General features: G+C 41.2%; 1 protein-coding gene across 5 annotated transcripts in view; it reads right to left on the bottom strand.

Moving 5' to 3' along the window:
- Positions 1 to 1,994: 1,994 nt before the first annotated feature.
- KLC4 (kinesin light chain 4) overlaps positions 1,995 to 19,628 on the bottom strand; it is a 74,374-nt gene continuing 56,740 nt past the window's right edge. For all 5 annotated transcript variants that reach the window (XM_089529108.1, XM_089529111.1, XM_089529112.1 and 2 more), the window contains 3 exons: positions 6,898 to 7,022; positions 5,393 to 5,450; positions 1,995 to 3,000 (listed from right to left, as the gene is read on the bottom strand). In XM_089529108.1, coding sequence (XP_089385234.1) covers positions 2,911 to 3,000; positions 5,393 to 5,450; positions 6,898 to 7,022 — 273 coding nt within the window. In that variant the 3' untranslated portion in view covers positions 1,995 to 2,910. The remainder of the gene's footprint in view (positions 3,001 to 5,392; positions 5,451 to 6,897; positions 7,023 to 19,628) is intronic.

Genomic DNA, 19,628 nt, shown 5'->3' with positions numbered 1-19,628 from the left:
ACCGATAAGGCAAGATCAGGCCCCGTTTGTCATTCAGATCTGGCATGGCTCAACCTCCACATGTGGAGACTGAATGGAGCATCTTGTTGAAAGACTGACTTGCTCCCAGGGTGGCCGACACAGCCATCAAGACGTCAATCCACTAAGTGAATCTATCTATAAATGTACATTTAGAGCCTTTGTGAGGTGATGCAGAAGGAAGGGTTTGAGTTGTGTCCCAGTTAACACCATGTTACTGCAAAACAGGCTAGACAATGGTTTTAGGTCAAACTCATTTAAAGGCTATTTCCTCAGCTCTTCCTCCAGCACAGTCTAACTTTCAGCGCACCCGTACATCAAGCTTTTCATAGCCACTCTGATTAAACTTCCAATTCATAGGTATACTACTTGAGATCTACATAGGTTCTTTTGTCTCTTAAAGATCCCTTTGGACCACTGTGAGAGGTTTCTCTTAAATTACCTGTCTGGAAAGTTCTATTACTTGTAGCTATAGCTTCCCCAGCAGAGTATCAGGACCAGGGGCCCTTTCAGTAAGGAAAGAGCTATGCATTTTCCATCAGGATTCTGTAGTGCCAAGATCAGACCCTACCTTCATGCCTAAAGTCAATCCAGCCTTTCATAGGACACGAGGGATCATCTTACCTTATTTTTGCCTTCATCTGGTAAAGGATGGCATACTCTAGACTTGCGACAGGCATTGAAAATATAGGTCAAACGTACCCAACATTTTTGTGTCTCTGATGGACCTGTTTGCATTCTTCTAACCATCAACAACGGGCAAGGAGGTGTTGGTTTCCATTTTGGTGAGGCAGATAAAGGCCTGTATTTCAACATGTTACAAAATATCTGGGATGCTGCTGCTGGGAGTGGTTATCACTCATGCCTTGCACAATGTTGCAACCTCTGCAGCACTAGCCACAAATGCTTCTATTTTAGGGCTTTCCCTTCTATATTTGTGCACCATCACTGATTGGATGCTTTCAAATCTGCAGAGGCTTCATTAAAAAAGCATATACTACAATCTGCGGTGTCCACCTAAATAAGGTGCCTCAATTCACTGACCATCAGTTGTGGAGTTCCATAATAGGATGTTTTTTCCTAAACCACTGGAAAAAGGAACATTGGGTCTTACCTGCGAGATGTTTCTTCTCAGTGGTGGAGGTGGAAACATCCTTTCTACCCTGTCCTTAAGGAAGCATTTTTCCTTGGGGATGAGGTGGGTAATTAATGTATGCTTAATCTGTATTTCCTTGGTTAGTATAAATTTTTTTCTGTATACTTTATTTCTTATGAGTGGTCTTTTCTTCTTGGCTGTAACATGGACTAAGGGCTCTTGGGAGTTGCTTCACCTGGTGATGGCTCACCTGAAGTCTCCTTCCTGCCTACCAGAGCAATCAGGAGAAGCCACCCCATAATAGCATGTTTCCACCTTCGTCGCTGAAAAGAGACATCTCACATATAAGACCAATGTTCCTTTTTATACTAGGGCAGTCTTTGAATATTGCTGATGTTCAGTGTGCTTTTAAACTCTGTCTCTTCCTTTGAAATTAGATACTGGTCAGCAGAAATTATTCTCCATTCTCTTTTGGCAGTTAAACAAGTTCTGCTGTTGTAGTCTCCAAATAAACACTCACCTATTATTCATTGGATTATGTCCCTTTCGACATTTGAACACATGGCATATAGACAACATTTTGAATGCTTATCCTCTTGAATATTTGGATGCCTTTCATGAAAATTCATGCAGATTTATATCCTCCACTACAGTATTACTAGTCTTATTGTATGTGATCTGCCTTTTAGTTTTCCTCCTTTTTTTTGCCCCCTTATATAAATTTATATAATTTCTGCTTATATAAATTTGGCATAATAAAAAATAAACGAAGAGAAAATCTTGCACCTGGCATTACTCCGTTATCATAGTTGTTAAAAGATGTAAATGCAAGAAAAAATTAGCAGATATTTGTTCTGAAGGAACAAGCCAGTTTCTGTGATCATTTTTTATTTATTAAATTAAAACCAAGAACAATCAGAAGTGAATCAAGGGTGATATATGGCTAAATAGCAGGTCTTCCTGCAGTTATTGCCATTGCTCATTCTAAGGCAGACACAGGCAGCAAGGCCAGTTTGGGGATAGGAGGAGGGACAAGGCTTATAGAGTGGAGTGTGTACACATATACTGCATTTCTAAGGAGTTAAAATCTGTCTCTTTCCGCCTTGCATTGCCCATTTAATAGCTCCCCAAAAACTGCTCAGTTAACCAACATTCCTGTGCTCCTTTCTTCCATAGCTTCAGAAGTGTACGTCTGAAAAATAAAGATACTCATTTGGGGAAGACCTTATCACAGAAGGCTGGGGGGAGTGAGAAGGATTATACAGTGCAAAAAAGAGACAGTGCTAAGGTAAGGACTACCAAAGACAGGGCATGGGAGTAGGCACTGGAAGAGCAAGTAAGCCAGCTGGGGAGGACACTGTTGGAGCTGAGTTTCTCTCAGCAGTGCCATATGGTGGAAAAGATTCACATTAAGGATGAGGTTAGACTCTGTACCTCAGCTTGGGCCCAGTGCTTCAAGTAAGAGCTACTGGAACTCGTTCTGTGCATTCAGGTAAAATACAGCTTGCAGAATAGGGTGGTAAAGTGCATTCACCAAAGCTACTAGTCCACAACAATTAGCAAGGAGGAGCTCCCCCATCTAGTCTGGCAGTGGTCCCATATGGGTTAGTGTTCTCCAGTGACACAAGTGCTCTTCTCTTTCATTATAATTACATCTGACACAAAAGACAGTGCGATTTCTAATGTGATGCTGCAGCTGAAAGATCCAAAACAGTGATCCCCTTGAGATGCAGTGGCATTATGAGTGAAGCTGTCAGCATTTGAGATAGGGTGCAGAGATGGCTGAAGTAGGTAGTTCAGTTGGAGGTGACCAAGGAACTGTGGGAGGAGAGGTCCACGCTGCTTGCACTGAAGCCTCTGCTCTCAGGCCGAAGGCCTTGGGAATCCTGAAAAAACAAACCCCTTTCCTCATGAACATGCATCTTCCAATCATAAGAATACTTGTGTTAAGCCCAAGAACATGTGTTTTTATGATGGTGATAAAGGATACTCAGCAAGAAAGGAACCATTAACTCAGTACACTGATACTTTTATAGCTTTACTCCCTGCTTGTGGATCCAGGGTGTATCCAAATAAAGCAGTTCAACACTACTTTAACTACCATATCCAACACTATCCTACAGAATCCTGGGATTTGTAGTTTGGGGAGGCACTACATGTCTCTGACGACCTCACCAAACTACAAATCTCAGGATTCGACTGGATGGAGCCATGACAATTAAAATGGAGTCAAACTGCTTTATTTCTGCAGTGTGGAAGAGCTGCCAATGGCCACTATATCTGGCCAGATATTTAGATTTTTGTTTCGTCTCCTGGTCTATTCATTTTGTAACATCTATCTAAGTGGTTCTCAAACTTTTACCCTTGTGACCCCCTTTACATCTACTTGCAGACGTCGTCCCTCTCTACATAAAACATGAATACAAATATTTTGTCTAGTGTGCGTATTTTCATTCACACATTCAGGTAAACTCATATTTTAACATTTTATAAGAAATTATATCATTCAAATTAGAACAGTTTTATTTAAATAAATTCAACACCTAACTCAGAACACATGTACATTTTAACATATTGTCTCACAGCCACACACACACACACACCAGTGCTCACATATATGTATACAGTCAGTCATGCTTTCATTCTGTCTTTCACTTACACACACAGTAATCTATCCTCACACACACAGTCATAGAGACACTCAGTCTATTGTGTATATGCAAGTATACACAAGTTCATAAGTGAGCATGTAAAAAAGAGATGAAGTGTGTGGCTGAGTGAGTGTGTGAGAGAGCAGAAGACAGAATTTGTATGCGAGTTAACTTATCTGAGGAAAAGAGAGTCAGAAAAGCACCCTCCTCGCCTTTGTGTTTCCTCAAGGACAGGTAAGTTTGAGATGAGGAGGAGGACAGAGGATCAGAGCCCCGAGGTCTCCCACCCACCCAAGCACACTCATGCCCTCTTGGAAGACCTGCCCTACAGTTTGAGAACCACCGATCTAGCCTGATGAATACTTCACAACTTGAAAGCTCACCTTTTCCCTCACATCTGAATGGTCCTAACAAAGGACTCTGAATTTTGTTGCTACTATCCAGAAAGTATTCCAATTTATTTCTATATAGCAAAGCAAGTTAGGTGCGATACAGAGCGCCAGAAAGAGGCGGCCGGGAGCTGCCTCTTTCTCCTACGGCCACGCCGCAGCAACCAAATTGCATGGCACAGCTACGCTAAAGAAAAAAGAGTGCTAAAATGCAGCTCCTTTTTGCACAGCCGCAATTAAGTGGTGGCAGCGTGAGCATGTCGCTCCATCTGGATGCTGTGCAGCAGTGATGTCACTGCTATGTATGCCGTGTATAATAATTAATAATAGTAATAATTTGTTTTATTTATATACCGCTATTCCAAGGATCATAGCGGTGAACAGCAAGTAAGCTAATTTGCCCCCAACAGTCTGGGTACTCATTTTAGCGACCTCGGAAGGATGCAAGCCTGAGTCGAGCTTGGGCCCTTTTGCTGGTCTTGAACTCGCAACCTTGTGGTTTTGAGTGAATGGCTGCAGTACAGGCATTTACCCACTGCGCTGACGTCCTGGTGACGTGCTAGGGTTGCGGGGCTCTGGAAATGGCACCCCGAGGCAACCAGGACGTGCTAAAAGACACGTCTGGACCGGGCCATTGTCTTCAGAAATGTACATATCATATTTCATACTGATTCAAGTGGTTCAGAAGCACTGCAGGCACTTGCACATTTCTTACACCATGTGTTTCCATATATGGACAGAATGCCACATAGAACCACATATCCCTAGATACAGCTAGAACCTCTGAACAGAGGCAATTTTTTCAAACGGGTTCACCATCCTTCATACTTGTAATTGCATTCAGAGGGCACTGAGCCAAAGTACAGGCGGATGCTTTTGATCATATGAGCTAGTCCTTAAGTATTGTTTCCTCCAGCAGTAAATATGAATTGTCTCTCTTGCACTGTGGGTTCTTGGTGATACCCTATGCCAAATTTTCCCAACTTGGTGCCCTCAAAGTGTGTTGGACAAGGAGTCTTTATCAGCCTAAATCAGCATGGCCAGTTACCAAAGGCTGGGAAAGGGTCTCACAAATATTGACAAGGGATAGTTCTGGTAAGTTTTTTTTTAAAGCTCTGATCTGTGCAGCTTTGGGGTTCTTCTCCATTGTTTGCCTATCTACTTAGAGACATAAGCAGTATAACAGCCTGCAGTTAATGCTAGATTTGTTTTGCAAACAAAGGAAATGGCATTCTCACCTGGAAGGAATCCTCACTGGATTTATTCAGGTAGTTCAAGGATGCTGCTCGTTTCATGCTAATAAATGACAAAAATAAACAGAAAGTTGCCTTGACAGGTTATACATCTCTCCTTTTTTTGGTCTGAGAATCTACTATACCGAAAAGGGTAGTAGCTGGGAACCTTCAACGTTCGGCAATAAATCTTCCCCTTGGGTATGGGACAACAAAAATATGATTTATATTTCTATACCACATACTCATGTTAGATCTTAATGGACTCAGGGTGGCTCAGTAGCTAGCAAATATTTACAGTAGTTTGAGTCAAGCTCACAGGGTTCTATTGTTTGCATAATCAACACCAGTCTGACTATCTGCTAAATAAATTATTCCAGCTACTCTTGGTGAACCATTGGGGGGAAAAACAAACTTTTCTTAATTGTGCTAATCAAAACTGTACTAGAGAAAAAAGGAAGCAGGGAGCACATAAGTCCAGCAAAGCCGATTCTTATAACACTACTGACATGGTTTGTTGTTACTTGTCAAATACCTCCATGGGCCAACTTTCAAATAAGACTACAATCCCTTAGATTTGCCATCCCTAGGCAGATACCACAAGAAAATGCCATCACCTGCAACTGTGCCAAGATTGCTCTAGCCTGAAAATGGGTAAAGGGCCAATTGTGGCTACTTGGTGGCCTTTGTTTCTTCCATTCTTATAAAGAATAATGCACCAGTTCAATTCTGCTCTCATTCTATGAGCCACTTTTGATGCTCATAAGAAAGAATGTGCAACAGATTGGTTATGCCTTAAAAATATCAATTGTTTTATAATAGTTAGATACTTTCGTAGATCACAAAATCAAAATTACACTACTGAAGATTGCAATCAAACCATTCCTGATCCATCTGTTTATTATAATAAAAGAGAATGTGTGTCTATCTGCCTCTGCCATACCTCAAGGTGGAATTTGGACACCTGAAACTTAGCACCTCAGTGTTGTTTTTTCAAACAATTAATTTCAGTTAATCAAAATCTGTTCATAGCTATAATTAGGCCACCAGGCGTCAGAATTTTCCTAACCAGAAAAGATGAAAGGAAAGACACCCTTCCATGGGGTTTCTTGGCTTTTTCTTGGTGCTTTATTCTGCAGGACCTACCAACTCCTTAGCAGTTCAGAGCCAGAGAAAAAGATACCTCTGCTGCCCAGTAACTACAAGGAAGGAGTATGAGCATGGAAAAAATTGGATGAGTACTAGAGTGAAAGAAGAGAAAGACTGGTAGGAAAGAAAGTATGTGGGGGAAGAGAAACGAGAGAGAACCGAGGAAAATGTGGGTGAAGTGATGGAGACTAAGGAGTTTCTGATCCATGTGAAAATGGTACTTTTGCTCATAGCTAATAAAATAATCAGATTAGAGAGCAGTCTTTAAGAAGGACTAGGGGAAGAGCTGAAGGCCTGAGAGATGGTGACTAGGTAGATTTGATAGGCACGAGAATATGAAAGACCCAGAAAGAGATTTTTACTTGGTGTTCCTTGGTTCCAGAGGGCCATTCCCTTGCAGTTTCTTGACCAGCATTTCACTGCTTCTTCTGATCACATCTCGGATTTTTCCTAGTGAACCACTGCGTCGGAGTGCACCAGTGCCATCCTGGAAAAGAAAACAAGTGACAACAGATGATAGATGAAGAGCAGTATAAAGCACTGCTTCATGATTCCAAGTGAAAACCTATTAGGACAGGAGTACAAAATATCTTAAAAGACCTAGACACACCTGGGAGCAACATTGTTTATATTAAAGAGGCCAGTAGTTTTTGCCAAAAAATCACACTTCCAGTTCTGCTTAGGTAAGTAGATGTCAGGTATGCAGAAAGTAAAACCTTCAAGGCCCTCATTTTGCAGCCTGGAATCCCTGTCCCATTTTAAAAAATACGGGTATTTTTTCAACGCATAACACCTCAGAGCTGACAAAATGCAGTGGGTATGTTCCAACAGACAGTGGATGAAGAACAGTATGCATCAACACTGTGTGGAGGGAGGCTTGTGATAACCTTTCACCACAAAACCCCCCCAGGATGAGACAATCTAAAACAAAACAAGACACAGGGAAGTACACAAACAGAGAGCTAAAATGGTGGAACAGAGAGCAAGTACAAACAGAGATGTGGTCAAGGACACAGTAGAACTAAATATGATGAGAAACCATGCAGCATAAACTAAAAGAAGGTCTGGAGTTGTGATATATATGTTATAGGTACATGGAATGTGAGAACCATGAGTTAAGGGAAAGTACCCATAGTAAAAAAGGAAACTGAATGAATAAATGTAGGAGTGAGCGAGCTCAAATGGTCAGGAATAGGTCATTTTGAATTGGATAACTATATAGTGTTCTACTCAGGGAATGGGGGAAAAAAAGAAAGAACATTAATATGTGAAGAAACATTAATAGTGAGGAAAGATACAGCAAAATCAGTCAAAGGATATAACGTAAAATCCAACGGAAACATGTCAATAAGGCTTCAGGGAAAGCCAATCAACATTACCATAATCCAAATATATGCACCAACCGCTGAGGAATAAGGAACAGAGAATTTCTATGACAGAGACCAAGAAGAAACTGATAATACACTAAAACAGGACTGCATGATAATTATAGGCAATTGGAATGCCAAAGTAAGAAGCAGAGCAAACTCAAGGACATTAGAGGAATCTGGGCTCAGGTCAAGAAATGAAGCAGGAAAGCAACCGATAAAGTTCTGTGAGGCCAACCATCTATTCATTACAAATACCTTCTTCATACAACCAGAAAGAAGACATGGATATCACTGGATGGCTAACACAAAACCAAAACAGATTACATAATTGGGAACAAAAGATGAAGAAATGCCATTCTTGCAGCAAAAACAAGACCAGGCACAGACCATGAACTACTAATATCCAAAATAAGAATAAAGTTGAAAAAGAATACCAAATCAATAACCATGCCAAAATGTTATCTGGAAAACATTCTAACAGAAGATAAAAGAAGTGTGAAAAACAGATTTGCACTATTAAGTCTAGCTGACTGGGAACCAAAAGAACTACGGATAGAAGTCAGGGACACAATCAAAACACAATGCAAAAAGATGGTAACTGTGGAAAAAGAAGGAAAAGAAACAATCAATGACAGATGAAACACTTCAAACAGCCAAAGAAAGAAGAGAAGCAATAGCAAAGGGAGACAGGAACAAAACCAGAACCATGAATGCTTGCATCCAACAGTTAGTGTGCAAAGACAAAGAGAATTTCTACAACAACCAATGTAGAGAAATAGAAGCTGAGACCCCCCCCCCCCCAATGTATTGCACAAGATTTGGGAATTTAAAGAGAAATTTAGACCAAAGGCGGGATATTCTATGATCAGAAGAGGAATATAATACAAGACCAAGATGAAATTTTAAAAAATGATGGAAACAATATACAGAAGAGTTGTATAAAAATATGTAAAGATAAATGACACATGGGAAGAAGGAACATATGAAGACAAACTGCAAATTTTGGAAAGTGAGGTGAAAACCACACTCAAAGCAATAGGGAAGAATAAATCACCAGGAACAGAAGACATACCAATAGAACGGCTACAGTCCATAAAGGTAGAATCAAGTTCAGTTCTAATTTGCTAAGAAATATGAAAAACAAAGCAGTGGCCCACAGATTGGAAACAATCAATATATACATTCCTATACACAAAAAAGAGAGACAAAAGATTGCAGTAACCACAAGACCACTGCACTAATTTCCCACACGACCAAAGTTATACTTAAAATTCTACAGCAAAGACTCCTACCGTATATGGAGTGAGAAATCCCAGAGATGCAAGCTAGTTCCAGGAAAGGAAGAGGCACTAGGGATCACACTGCAAACATATGATAGGTAATGGAGCAAACCAGGGAATTCCAAATGAAAATCTGCATGTGCTTTATTGACTACAGCAAAGTCTTTTATTGCATAGACCATGGGAAGCTATGGGACATTGTCAAAGAAATGGGTGTGCCACTACATTTGATTGTCCTGATGAAGAATCTGTATTCAGGACAAAAGGCTGCCATCAGAACTGAGTATGGAGAAACTGAATGGTTCTTAATTGACAAAGGGGTCAGGCATGGCTGCACACTATCACCTTATCTATTTAACCTGTATGCAGAAAACATCACACGCAAAGCAGGCTTAGACACAAAGGAAAGAGGAGTGAAGATTGAGGAAAGAACATTAACGACCTAAGATAAGCTAACAAGATAATACTACTAGAGAAACTAATAAAGATCTGAAGCAATTACTCAAAAAGGTCAAGGAGAAAAGTGCCAAGGTAGACTTGATGATGAACATCAAGAAAACAAAAATAATGACCATGGAAGATCTATGATAATTCATCTTAGATAATGAGAATATTGAAATGGTCACTGAGGTCTCATACCTTGGATCAAATATTAAGCCAGGATCTGAGGCTGTCATATTTTGGCCACATCATGAGAAGCCATGAATCATTAGAAAAGACAATGCTAAGAAAGGTAAAAAGCAGCAGAAAGAGTGAGACCACATGCTAGAGGGTTGGACTCAATCAGAGAGGCCATGAAGCTGAGCCTAAAGAACCTGGGCAGAGCAGTGGACAGGGATTCTTGAAGATGTCTCATCCACAGGGTCGCAGTGAGTCGAGGCTGAATTGAGGGCAGTTAACAACAGCAGCAATGTTGCAACAACCCCCAAGAACATCCACAAGGCTTAATCCCTCAACCCCCTCAAAGGTGCTACACAAACCCTTTGCATAATGATTTTCCAGACTAATATTGCTTTGTCTTTGAATTCTACTACTTTCAAAGTGTATCTGTAATTTACAAGTCTAGGAAGCATGTCTGACTGCAAAAGAAGAGCTCTGCCAATTCGGGGCTGGGGTAGTAGGATGTATAGCAGTTATCTCCCTTCTCTTCTCTTGGCAAACACCACGGTCAAAAGTGACAATGGCAACCACACTTTTGACAGTAAGAGATCATTGCATGCTCAGTGCTGCCTGTAAAGTTCTTTGGTATACAGTGGACCCTTGCTATCCACTGGGGTTTGGTTCCAGAAACCCCTGTGAATTACAAAATCCATGGCTGCTCAAGTCCTATTAAATACAACGGCATAGCAAAATGGTATCCCTTATATAAAATGGGAAAATCAAAATTTGATACTTGAAATTTATACTTTTTTTGAATATTTTCAAGCCGTGGATGCTTGAATCCATGTATAAAAATCCATGGATAAGGAGGGCCAACTGTATTGTATTTGAACCTTCCCACACATCTGTGTGAGTCAAGTCTACTTTTTTCTCCAATGAACGCATGTGACTGTTAATTATCTTATTCTTCCATAAGAACCTGCCTGTGTTTTGATAGCTTCTGGAGAGGCCTTCCTTTGTCCTACTACCAGGTACATTTGGTGGAACACAGGAGAGGGCCTTCTCAGTGGCTGCTCCCAAGCTTCGGAACTGCCTTACTAGAGAGGCTAGCCTGTCACCCTCTTTACTATCTTTCTGCAAGTAGTTAAAAAACCTTTCTATTCTGGTAGGCATTTGAGAGGTTTTTTTTAGGGGAAGCAGGCTTTGCATAATGTGCTTGATGCTTGTTGTTATTGTTTTCTTTTTTGCTGACTTTAATTTTATGATCATAGAATCATAGAATCGTAGAGTTGGAAGAGACCACTAGGGCCATCCAGTCCAACCCCCTGCCATGCAGGAAATCCAAATCAAAGCATCCCTGACAGATGGCCATCCAGCCTCTGTTTAAAGACCTCCAAGGAAGGAGACTCTATCACCTTCCGAGGAAGTGCATTCCACTGCCGAACAGCCCTTACTGTCAGGAAGTTCCTCCTAATGTTCAGGTGGAATCTCTTTTCCTGTAGCTTGCATCCATTGTTCCGGATCCTGTTCTCTGGAGCAGCAGAAAACAAGCTTGCTCCCTCCTCAATATGACATCCTTTCAAATATTTAAACAGGGCTATCATATCACCTCTTAACCTTCTTTTCTCCAGGCTAAACATCCCCAGCTCCCTAAGTCGTTCCTCATAGGGCATGGTTTCCAGACCCTTCACCATTTTTGTCGCCCTCCTTTGGACACGCTCCAGTTTCTCAATGTCCTTTTTGAATTGTGGCGCCCAGAACTGGACACAATATTCTAGGTGGGGCCTGACCAAAGCAGAATACAGTGGCACTATTACTTCTCTTGATCTAGACACTATACTTCTATTGATGCAGCCTAAAATAGCATGATAGTTTAATTGGGTTTTTTTTTAACTCACTGTGAATTTTAACTATGTATTTAAGCTTTTGTAAGCCACCTTGAGTCCCCAAACTGGGGAAAAAGTGAGATATAAATAAGCATAGTAAAAAAAAAATTCCGTCACTATTTGTTTCCTTAATGACAGTCCATATTTCAATCTGTGTTTTATTCAATGCTGTCCTGTGGATTTTACTACTGTTCATTTGGAAAGTGTTTGCATTTATCATTCAAAAATGATCATTTTGTATTTGTACTGAGCCAGTGTAGTGTAAGGGTTTGAACTAGGACACTGGGAAACCAAGGTTTAATTTATGAATCTTTCAGTGGAGGCAGGATGACAGTGACCCAGTTTTGTCTTGAATCCATGATACAGGTACAAGACATCAAATTTGAGATGTTTTTTTTTTTTTTTTGGGGGGGGGGGGAGAAAGTTTCAGGCATTTCCTAAAGCCCTAATTCACACTTCTTTGTTTGGAGAAACTTGGGCTAATGAAATGTTCAGTATAATGTGATGTGAAGAAATGGATCTGGTTTCACTCCAAGCCTGGCTTTCTTTGCTTCCTTGAATCACTTACAGACTCTAGACCCTGTCGAGGAGAGAAGAAAGGCCTCCTCCGAACTAAAACTTTTTAGGAGAGGATCTTCTACATACCTATATTCTCCTTCTGGAATATTGTGTGTGTGTGTGTGTGTCAGTTTCTAAAACTTATTTCCCTCATACCCTACAACAGGGGTAGGCAACCCTTTTGAGCCGGGGGCCGGGTTGCTGTCCCTCAGACAACTGGGGGGCCAAAGCCAAAAAATAAATAATTAATTTTTTTTTAAAAAAAAAAAATTAAATAAATAAATAAACCGGGACAAATGTAGGACAAAATTTTCTAATGGAGGGCACTTTTTAAATAAAAAATGGAAGACACACGAAAAAATTTGCTGATTTTTTAAAAAATGTTAAGATAAATGCATGTTTCTGAGGCTTCTACAGACAATTGCCCCACCATGCCCCTCGCGCGAGACGCCAAAGGCCCCGGCGGCAATCGGTGGCAGGACCGGGCTGGGGCCGGTTTCAAGGCCTTGCTGGGCCGCATCCGGCCCGCGGGCCGCAGGTTGCCTACCCCTGCCCTACAACCTTGGAAAAGTCTTTAACGGGGGAGAGGGACATGACTACCTTTAGTGGGAGTGCTTCCTGACAACCACTATTGCTGCCAGTGAAAAGGATCGTGTTTAGGGTTTCTATCCTTTTAATCACTCTGTGGCAAAGCAAACGATGGAAGTAATGAGAACAGATAGGAGAGTAATAAAGGGCAGTTGACATCTGGACACACACACCAGCCACCCCTTGAAAAAAAATTCATACATGAGGTAGGGAGACTGCATAATAAAAATTTCCCTTGGAAGCAACCCTGCAGGGTGCTTGACCCTCACAGCATGAGGGCTGCTCCACTGGAAACAGCTTCACCATGTGTAGTGCTTGATGTTATCCCACAGGAATGAACAGCAGACATTCACTTATACCTGAGATAAGTAATGCAGGGAAACTACTAGGTTAAGTCTTGAGTCCCTTGTGCCTGGTGACTCCAACTTTAAGTAAACAGAGCCCTATTTTTAGTTTACTTTCATCACTAAAGTACAGGCAAGCAACTTGGGGCCCTTCAGATGTTCCACTGCCACTCTCATCCTCTCATCACTGCTTATGCTGACTAGGGCTAATGGAAGTTGTAGTTGAGCAACTGGAAGGCCATGCGTTGCTGATCCCTGCACTAAAAGTTTGGAGAACCTGTGACCCTCCCAATGTTGATGAATTCTCACTATTGGCAAGGCTGATGGGGTTACTGGGAATTTTAATCTAATACCTGCAATGCCATAGATTACCCATTCTTACAGCCAAGAATGATGGGAGCTGGCAAACACATACACACGTGTCATCTTTCATTTATAGTTTTCTATAATGGATGACAGAATCTAAAACAGACCCAGAGTTGGAGGTTGTAGGACCAGAGTTGTAATGAGGATCTCTGAGTAGGAGCAGCAGTAGCCAAAGGTTGAGTAGTTTTGGTGGACTTTCTTAGAATGTCTAGGACGAGTAGGAATTTAGACAAGAGAGGTTCTGGCAGCACTATTAATGGTATCTTCTGTATGGCAAGTCCTGAGTGCTGAATAGTCTGCTGGGTGGAGGCAAGCACAGAAGAGCATTCTCAGCACTGAGATTGAGAGTGTTTATGGCCCTGGTGGTTTTGCAGGCAACCCTCATTCTAACAGCAGTTAAGCATAGTCCCACCAGTAACAACTATTGTAAGCTGACGAATTGCTGTATTTTTAATAAGAGGATTCAGTCAAAGTTGACCTTGAATGCCAAGATGTCTGTGTGAACAATGGCCTTAGTACTGGGAGAGTTGAGACCAACAGTGCCACCTACAATGGGACCTGAAGCTTGAAGACATGTCAGAAGCTGAATTGGATGCCAAACCCAATCAAGACCAACATGAATATTGATGCAGTGGAGATGGTATGGTGGGCAACAACTTTGTAGCAGTCACATCCAAAGTTGATGCTCAAACTGAACAGGGCAAGACTGTGACTCTCAGAATGGGGGAAGACTCTAAGATCTCATATTCAAAAACATTTCCTTCCAACAGAAAAACGTTGTGTAGTCTCCACTTGAGTAGCAGGTGGTTCTTCCTCAAGAAGCCTCAAATCCAGCATTGATAGAACAAACAGAAGTCAGTGGTTCTTTTGAGACTGTGGAATGTCGACAGTCTTTTTCTTTTAAGTACTTTTTCTGCATTGACTGCATTTTCATCTCCTCGAATGTAGGGGATGCACACATGCCACTTAACTGTCAGGACTGACCAGGGCAGTCTTTGCTGGGGTCGAGATGGACTCCACCAACAAATATTTGACTCCATGTTGAGTGGAAGAGCAGGTAGTTGGAGCCAAAGCAGATGTCAAAGCTCTCTCTGTGGCTTTCACACCGAAACAGAAGACTGCAAAGACAACATTTGAAGCCTGAGGGCCTGTTATACAAGAGTGCCTTCAAATGCAATGCTGTTTCATTTTGCTGTTTCATTTCACCTGAGGCGTAAATGCAGTCCAGTAGCACAAGAGGCAACTGCATGAGTTGCACTTAGATGCAGGAGACAAGGTTTTTAAAGGATGCCAGTGAGGAAAGAATGTCTGAGGGCAAGCACAGCTTCAACAACCAATGCTAGGCCCCCATATCCAAAGAGCCTGGCTAACTTTTGGGGCTGAATCGGCCAAAGGCCATGACAAAATTGAAGGAAGATCAACAAACACAGTTCAGAACTGGTGATTTAGGCAGAAAGGCCCTTATTGGTGGCGCTATTGTCAAATCACATATGTAACACTCTGGATTAGAAGATTCTGAAAGATGAATCATGTAGGAACAAGATAACCCATCTGTGTAAGTCACAGAGATCATGAAGAAAAACTGTAACAATACTCTATGATGGATAAAAGGGTCTGTTACCACATGTTGGTCTTCAGTGTCAGTTGTACCTCACCACTGCTTACACTTTTTTGGGCTAATGGGATTTTCAGTCCAGCATCATCTGAAAGGCCATACATTTCCAAATCATTGCAGAAACTATCTTCTGTAGTTTATCTAACACAGAATCATTCTTCCCGACTCTGAAGAATTAGGCCAAAAGTTTTGAGAATGAACTAATCATACTGCTGTACCACTTACATTTCTTCCTGAGCTGGGTGCTAGCTGGCTGGTTGAGGTGCCCCTCCTTCATGGAGGTATGGCATCTATGCAACCGTCCAGCTGTTGCTGGACTACAGCTCCCATTATTCATCACCACTGAGTAAGAATGCTAGGAATTTCAATCCAACAACTGAAGGGCTGCACAATTCCCATCCTTCCTGTAATGTCGTGTCTGAGGATCATCAACACCTTGTAGATATTGATAGATATTTCTGGGCTGGATCAAGGTTCATGTTTATCATTGGCTTTCAAGTGTGTACTTCAGGTTTATTATTGGCTTTCAGGTGTGAACTTCAAACTCCAGATGATAGGTATATTTTACATTATTGAGCCCTGATCTGGAAACATGTGAAGCAAATATTCTGAAAATGTTAGTTATGGTCAGATTTTTCCCATCTGGAGAGAGTGGCTTGTGTCTCCACTTTCAGTTAAACAGATGTTAGGTGACTCCATCCCCATGAACTGGAACATCTGGCTTCAAGAACTGTTTGGGGAGTAGTCCTACAGCTTTGGGCAGTAGCACCTCCTCCCCTGACCTTACTAAAACATTGTCATCAGTACAGGTATGTGTTCCCCAACATGCTTTTTCACCTTTTTGGAAATATGAGGGCACTGCTTTTTGGATCACAGGCAAAAGAGGTATGAGGAGAGGCAACTGTTTTTGTTTGAAAAGCTTTACCATAGAAAAAGATATTTGTTGCTGTCACTGCACACAAGGAAGGATTTTTATTTTTGGCTGAATCATTGTATGTTGAATATATTTCACTTGGATTTTCCCCTGCTCAGGCAAACTAAGGCAGGGTACAGAACGCCAGAAAGAGGCGGCCGGGAGCTACTTCTTTTCCGCGTAGCAGCGCCACAGCAACCAAATTGCATGGCGCAGTTATGCGGAAAGCAAAGGAACGCTGAAAAGCGGCTCCTTTTAGTGCCGCCGCAAACTGCCTGCGGTGGTGTGAGCATGACGCTGTTGCATGCGCCCATTTGGATGGCGCATAGCAGTGACGTCATCGCTACGCGCGCTGTGTATATGACGCTGCGCAGCATTGATGTCCTAGGGTTATGGGGCATCTGGAAATGGTGCCCCAAGGCAACCCTAGCACGTCGCCAGGACATGCTAAAGGGCCCATCTGTCCAGAGCCTAACTTAGATGTAACCTCAAAGGCAGATATCCCTTTTAGAATAAAGTTCCGAAATGTATAGTCCCCATTCAAATTGGTGTCCATGGCAATTAACATTTTTCTAGATAAGTGGCTGCACTTGTCCCTGAATATGCACAGACTACAAGTGTGGACTTGATCAGAGATCTCCAATTAACAATTAATTTCACTTTTGAATGATAGCTTTCAGAAACCTGTGGTAGAACTGGGTCCCATATCAGGAAAAAGACAGAGCAGAAAATAAACAGAACTGCTGTCATGTAAAGGTCTAGGTAACTAACTTGTTTCACAAGGGCAGTTTTTTAATTTTTTTAAAAGAAGCTGTGCTTCTATAGCAATAGTAATAGCAACTACATTTCTATACTGCTTCATACTGAACTAAGCAATCTCTAAGCGGTTTACAATGTGTAAGCCAAGTGCCCCCCAACAAGCTGGGTACTCATTTTAGTGGCTTCGGAAGGATGCCAGGCTGAGCTGCCCCTGTATCCTCTGGCTGGGATTGGATTGACAGCCTTGTGGCTGTGAGTGAGTGGCTGCAGTACCAGCATTTAACCATTGTGCCACCAGGGGTCCCTATGGGCTAAAAAGGCCTGGAATAAGATATGTCTATTCAATAATAATAATAATAATAATAATAATAATAATAATAATAACAACAACAACAATAATTATTTTTATTTATATACCGCTTTTCCACAGATCAAAGCGGTGTAAATAAATAAAAAAACAAACAGTAAAATGGCAAAAGAGAAAAGCAAAAACTTATGAGTTCACACAAATGGATTCAAGGGCTACTTAAAATATGAAAACGGTTTCTGCTTTCCTCTCATTGTCAGGTAACTACTTGAGATTTATATAGTGACAGAATGATAACCAGTCTTAATGGCAGACACACCTGGTGTAGCAGTGGCTACAATGATTACCACATAGTAAACTGAGGCTTGGTAATTTATGGCCCTCTAGCTGCTGCTGGACTGCAGTTCCCATCAGCTGTAGCCAGCACAGCCAACAAATGGGAAGAGCTGTCCAGCAACATTTGGAGGGTGACATGTTCCCCACCTATGATAAACTGAACATGGGCTATAACCAGTCCAACATCTTACATAAAACAGTTGCATTATCATTAGTGAGGGCAGATGTGTTGCTCGGAATAGTTCCATTTGTTTGTTTGTTGTTTCTTTGTTTTTAAATATATCAACTTCTTAACTATTAGGATTAGGAGTACATCTTTTCATTACAGCTTTCTCCAGCATTTCAGAAGGCTGCAACTGCAGATTACTGTAGCCTCAGACTGATTAGATCTCTGCTCTGATAAAGCCACAATTGGCTTACCTCTGAACAGGCATGTATACAAAATGTACTGTGGAGCTACACAATCAGTAAAATGAATATATATCATTTGTATCATCAAAAGTAGACAAATACACAAGTTTTTTTTTATAAAGCAGTACTTATGTGTATTTACAATGCTGTCTTAAAGGTTTCTGTATGACCACATATAAATGCAGTAGATAAAATCAGCAATGAATTTTTTTTACAGAACAATCTAGCATATGTCAGAAGCCCTGCTGAGTTCAAAGGTAGATAAGTGAGTTGATGATTGCAACCTTAAGCAGAAAGTACTAGATTTGCTATACATATATCTGAGATTTGGCCAATGTTTTCCCCTTTTTTCCAGTATGGAGTTCTGCACACTCCAACACCTGATGTGATTTGACTTATTATTTATTTATTCTTTTGGTAGAGAGATATTTACCATGTGAAGATATTCCAGAAAGTGGAAAAAAGTACTTTTTCCAACTATAGTTAGCTCCAACTAACCAACAGGGTTAGTAGCCATATACTAGGTGGGGGATTCTAAGAGATTTAATCTGAAAAAGCAGTTTTTCAAAGTTCTAAGCTTTCTTTAAAACTGCAGCTCTCCATCACTGCTTTGAAAAGCTTGATTGGTTGACTCCTACCATAAAATGAAGTCCAGTTAAAAATTCTGTTGCAACATCAAAACCAGAAACCTATGTCACTAGGAAAAGTGTATCTACTGATGAGCCAATCTAGTAACGTTTATTGCATATATTACAATGCAAAAACATATAACCCAATTATTTTTCAAGACAGACATGTACACTTGACCCTCCCTTTTCGTAGACTTGGAGTCCACAGTCTTGCTCTTTGCAGGAGGGACAAGCGTGGAGGGATAAAATGGCCGTTATTTTCAATGGGTCTCGAATATTTGTGAGTTGCCATTTTCGTGCATAGGGGGTCCAGAATGGATCCCCTATAAATTGAGAGGGGCTATTGGAGTGTTTTTTTTTTCTTGAAGGCCAACATGCTTTTGACTACTGAAGGTATTTCAGCAGTTTTGTCTTACTGTAGTCCCCCAAAACTTTTTTTTCAAATGTATCAGTCATCTAGCTGTCTGAAAGGGAAGAATAGGATAAGCATTCATTCTGGAACTTGTTAAATCTAGTGGACAGGAGGCTCTAGGAAGCAACTGAACAATAAAACTAGTACGCTCAGGTTGGACAGGGCCATACAAGTTAGAAAAGGAGACTTGAATATAGGTGGGTTTGCTGCTGAACTGCATTTATGCTTTCCCAGAGGAACCATTCACACTGTTATTCCCAGAATGTGTGAAGCAATTTTAAGTAGCATTATCCCTTACAGAGGGATAGGGAACCTTTAGATGTTGCTGGATCTCAACCCTCATGCACCAGCCAACATGATCAATGGTCCGGGATGGTGGGAATTGTAACAATACATGGCCAGAAATTTCATCCCTGCCTTAAACGTTTTCAGGTGCGCTAGAAACCTGACCAGTGCAGACTTAGCAAGATAACTTTCTAACAGCAATATTTCTTAAAGCTTTTCCCCATGCTGCAAACCCCCCCCCCCCCATTTTAATTGAATGATTTTGTGCACGGTTTTGTCATAGGAAGCAATTATTCCTTCCCACAGGCAGGCTTATCTCTCTCTTTTACACACACATACACATTCCTTCTCTCTCTCCATCATAGCCATACAGAGGTGATTCAGATATACCGACATATAAAGGCCATCTTCTGTTCTTCTGCAGAAAGCAGAAA

This window comes from Sceloporus occidentalis, unplaced genomic scaffold (genome assembly GCF_023333645.1).
Source record: "Sceloporus occidentalis isolate IW3139 unplaced genomic scaffold, rSceOcc1.0.p SCAF_6, whole genome shotgun sequence".
Classification (NCBI taxonomy): Eukaryota; Metazoa; Chordata; class Lepidosauria; order Squamata; family Phrynosomatidae; genus Sceloporus; species Sceloporus occidentalis.
This window is presented reverse-complemented; position numbering and strand designations above follow the sequence as displayed.